The sequence below is a fragment of the Polypterus senegalus genome, chromosome 12 (genome assembly GCF_016835505.1).
Source record: "Polypterus senegalus isolate Bchr_013 chromosome 12, ASM1683550v1, whole genome shotgun sequence".
Lineage (NCBI taxonomy): Eukaryota > Metazoa > Chordata > Cladistia > Polypteriformes > Polypteridae > Polypterus > Polypterus senegalus.
The window spans coordinates 134,470,545-134,475,544 of NC_053165.1; the positions used below are offsets into that span (position 1 = coordinate 134,470,545).

Consider the following 5,000-nt stretch of genomic DNA (forward strand, 5'->3'; position numbering starts at 1 on the left):
AACTAGCACAATGCCATCCTGGTAGTGCCTTTGTACTTGGCAAGCTGCTGCTAGTAGCTCCCTGTTCCCTGCTCTTTTTATTTATGCAAATGTTGCACCCTGCTTTAAGCTACCACATGGATTACTTTTTCTGGACTAGAATAGGGATAATTTTCACACACTAACCTGTCAAGATATCCTGGCCATACCTCAGCAGGGTCAGCTCAGTGGGAGCCAAGAGGTCCATTGATTTCCATGTAATACAAGAAATGATTATTTTGTTTAATTGTTACACAGAGAGTACGACGAGAAATCGAGAGGCAGATTAGCGGCTCAGAGCAGCCAGATCAATAGCATCGTTTGTCACAGATGAACCTTGAAGGGGGCTGTGCATTCTGCTGCAGCCAGGAGGCCCAATTCGTCACCTTGTATTGAGTGGCTGAGTCAGCAGAGTCCTTTATCAGAAGCCTGGAGTAGATGACTACAGATGCTCCTAAAGACCCACAGCCCTGAATCCCATAGTGATATAGGACTGGCTGACAGCAGCAGTCTCTCTCTGAACACAAAACTTTATTTCCAGAGTTTTGAACATTACTTTTTGTCTAAGATAGTGTGCCAATGTGTAAGATGAAAGAACACCTTCCTTTAGCACAGCTTGACCAGACACTCCTAGAACCTGGCACCGTCTTCTTCCTTGTACAAGAAGTAGATGGTCACAGGCCCCAAACTGGTGCAAACTGTTTCTGTGACAGAGACAAAGAGCCAAGAGCCAATCCCATAGGCTAAACATGGTAAACCTGCAAGAAAAAAAATGAAGATTCTCACTCAAAGATCTCAGCATCGATGACACAGGCACTGGAATGTTTAGATATACTTTCAGACTAAAGAGTATGAGACAAGTGGCAGGCCTACAGTCGTTCAACAGAACACTCTATAAACCTTACTGTCTGCCTGGACTGTAACATGGAGCACTGAACACATTATCTTCCGAGCAAGGACAAAACAGGCTTAAGGCCACCATCTAGTAAGGCTGACTTAACAAAAGTACTTACAGCTCAAACACAACAGGAAACAGACTTCCCAGCCTTCTCAGAATTTAAAGCACACTAGTCCACAGCTAGAAATCAAGTGTGTCAGAGTCTGAACCATACATTTGACACGCCCTTTTCAGTTATTAGAATCTGATAGAGAATCCCAATCATGAAGCATTTATAGTAAAGTACAGAACATGGTATTATGTGTCTAGAACTTAGAAGACATTCCTTTAAACCCTGCAGCTTTAAGAAGAATAAGTGGGTAGAAAATAAAAAGTCAGACTGTATTATACATAACATCTGGCAAAACATATGAGGCCAAAAGACAATTATGACACTCCGTCTTCAGTCAGCAGCAATGCAGAGAGTTATGGTCTCGAACACAAACAGAATGGTGAGCATACACTCGCCAAGTAAATTATTAGGAACACCTGTAAACCTGCATATCAGTGCCATTATCTAATCAGCCAATCATGTGGCAGAAATGCAATGCATAAAAGCATGTAACTATACGTCAGGAGCTTCAGTTAATATCCACAACAAATACAAGAATGGGGAAAAAAATTTTAATCTCAGTGATTTGAACCAGGTTGGTGCCATACAAGCTGGTCTGAGTATTTCTATAACTGTTGATCTCCTGGGATTTTCACACACCAAAGTCTGTAAAGTTTACTCCGAATAGAGTGAAAACCTGAAAAAATCCAAGGAGCATCAGTTCTGTGGAGGGAAACCCCTTGTGTTTTAAAAAGGTCAGAGGACAATGACCAGATAGGTTCAAGCTACCAGAAAGACTACAATGACTCTGTAATATTGTGGTAAAGCATCTGAAAATGTGCAACATGTCAAACCTTGAGGCAGATGGGCTACAACAACAGAAGACCATGTTGGGTTTCACTCCTGTCAGCCAAGAACAGAAAGCTGAGGTTGCAGTGGGCACAGGCTCACCAAAACTAGACATTTGAAGACCAGAAAAATGTAGCCTGGTCAGATGAATCTCCATTTCTTGTCAGAGGACAGGGTCAGAGTAGACATTCATACACCCAACCCTCATGTCAATTGTCCAGGCTGTTGGCAGCGGTGTAATGGTGTAGGGAATGTTTTCTTGGCACACTTTGCACCCATAAATACCAATTATTCATCACTTGAATACCATAGGGCGGCACAGTGGCACAGTGGTAGTGCTGCTGCCTCACAGTAAAGAGACCTGGATTCGCTTCCCAGGTCTTCCCTGCGTGGAGTTTGCATGTTCTCCCCATGTCTGCGTGGGTTTCCTCCAGATGCTCCGGTTTCCTCCCACAGTCCAAAGACATGCCGGTTATGTGTATTGGTGATCCTAAATTGTCCTTGGTGTGTGTGTGCCCTGCGGTAGGCTGGCACCCTTCCCGGGATTTGTTCCTGCCTTGCGCCCTGTGCTGGCTGGGATTGGCTCCAGCAGACCCCCCGTGACCCTGTGTTAGGATATAGTGGGTTGGATAATAACTGACTGACTGAATACCACAGCCTGTCTGAGTACTGTTGCTGACCGTGTGCATCCCTTTATGGCCACAATTTACTTATCTTCTAATGGCTACTTCCAGCACAGCAATGCACCCTGTCACAAAGCAAAAATCTGATCAGATGGAAACGACAATGTGCTCAGTGTTCTTCCAAGTCACCAGATCTGAATCCAATAAAACACCTTTGGGATATGTTAAAACGGCTGATTCACAGCATGAATGTCAGATCTAAAGAAACTGTGTGATACAATCATTTCAACAGGGACCAGAATCTCATCTTGTGGAATCCATGCCACAAAGAATTAAAGCTGTCCTGTGAACAAAAGGATGCTCTTCCAAGTATTAATATAATGTACCTAAGAATTTGCTCAGCGAGCATACATGCTATTGTGACTGTACCAGGACATCTTACTCTCTGCTGTGTACAACCTGTCTAGTTTGTAATCTAGGACATAATGTCCCTCTTATTTGCAGATCTGGACTTAGTAGTAGTAGAATTCACACTGCAGAATATGATATACTGTACATAGCGCACAATACTAAAGGAAAACTCCACTGTCTCTCATGGCCAATTGGACGTCTGACTGTGATGGCATCTGCATTTCACAATCAACTCTCACCATTTCAGCCTTGCTGCATTCACCACTCATGTGAGTCCTAGGAGAATTAAATACTCTAAAATATTTATTAATATTCCCATGTCTTTTGACACCTAGAAAAGCAAAAAAAAAAAATTTAAAAAATACAGGCCACAAAAACATTGTTTGAAATATAAATGTAATTCCCCTACCCTACTACCTTCTACAATTTAGACCTTGCTAAGCCTTGAACCTAAAACACTCTATTTGATTCTCAAACTTTAGCTATGCAGCTTTTAATAAATTAGCGCGAGCTCAATCAAAATTTAAATTTCACCACAATGAGGACCTTTCTATGCAAAAATCAGTGACTTGCTTTTTCCAGGAGCAGAGACTTTTAAAATACTAAACGGAAATTGCAGTTTTGGGAAAAGCGAGGCTCAAATGTTCAAGCAAATTTGTGTGAGAAGGGGAGAAACAGAAATCGTAGTCTTGAATGCTTATTCAGAGACCTATCCTTATTTCTAAACAAAGTACTTTTCTTTTGAATTCTTTTTGAAGACAGTTTTTACTTTTTTTAAGTAGTAACACTTGGGTCTTTGGCAGACCAACTGAGGCATGCACAGTGACACACTGCAACAAGGTCTCTCTGTTAAATACGTAACACTTATGAAATATTTGCCAAGCCAGAAGTGGAGAAAATGGATCTCCACGCCACCCCCCACTTCAGCACACTGAATCTTAGGGTTTCTTTTTCATATGCCTGTCTGGGCCAGCAGCATTCTACCTATATAACATATCAGTCTTCTTTATTTATGAAATCTCACCTAAATTGATGACTTTGAGAGCCGTGAAGAAAGAATTCTCAAGCCTGAGGTCTTGCCAGGGCGCTCTGGAACAATGGTATTTCACAAAAGGAAAGCAGCCAGTCCTTAAGATGTGGTAATTAAAACCCTCAACCTGCCAGTTGAAATGAGATAAACCAAACTGGTCGTTTTCCACTGAGCTGTACTTAACTGAAAAAGAAGTCCAATAGGGAAGCTGCCGTTGTAGTAAATGTTGTGTGAGCACCTCAGAAGCTTTTGGTTTTTGATTCCCTGCTCCTGTTCTGGGCCGGAAAAGGAGGATCTTTAGAAGGGATTCATGAATCTTCCTCAGTAAACCTGACATTCCCTAAGGGGGGACAGAGAAAAATATCAGGATATGAACTCAAAAGATCTGCACCCTAGTACCAAAAGATTAGACAAGAGCATGGCCAGAGTTTAACATTTCAGTTGAGGAAGGGTGGAGATGGGGTAGATAAACCATAAAAAATTATTTCACTCTTAGGGTCATAACTGTTCTGTTAAAGATTTAAATCACATCCTAAATCAAATATCATAAATCGTTTGTAATACTCTATAAGGCTACAATATAAAGCAGTGGTCTTCAACTCCGGTCCTGAAGGGCCACAGTGGCTGCAGGTTTTCATTCTAACCCTTGTCTTAATTAGTGACCTGTTTTTGCTGCCAATTAACTCCTTTTCCTTTCATTTTAATTGACTAATTTTTTTTAAGATTTGGTCCCATGAATTTTGTCATCTTTCCTCTGAATTACTTTATTTTTTTCCCTTAAACGGTACCCAAACAAAAATGACATGTGAAGTGAGTCAGCCAACAGAAGACCAACTAAGTCAGGGCCTCGAACTCCAAACAATTTCACTACAACCAGTTGCTTAATGAGACGCCAAGTCTTGTTGTTAATTAAACCCATTCTTTAAATACACGGCTTGTTGCTGCACTCACTGTGTAATAGCATACATTTCCAAAATTATTGATTTTCTCATTACTAAGAGTACTATTAAACTGTTTGGGGGATCTGAGCAAATTGATATTCCTGAGACCTTCATCTTTCTTTATTTTCAGATATTGTAT

General features: G+C 41.2%; 1 protein-coding gene across 1 annotated transcript in view; it reads right to left on the minus strand.

Moving 5' to 3' along the window:
• Positions 1-5,000, minus strand: part of c12h15orf61 (chromosome 12 C15orf61 homolog) — a 20,998-nt gene that overhangs the window by 922 nt on the left and 15,076 nt on the right. Inside the window, exons 2-3 of the mRNA XM_039773510.1 lie at positions 3,915-4,260; positions 1-776 (exon numbers count right to left, since the gene is read on the minus strand). The exon at positions 1-776 is cut by the window's left edge and continues 922 nt beyond it. Coding sequence (XP_039629444.1) covers positions 649-776; positions 3,915-4,260 — 474 coding nt within the window. The 3' untranslated portion in view covers positions 1-648. The remainder of the gene's footprint in view (positions 777-3,914; positions 4,261-5,000) is intronic.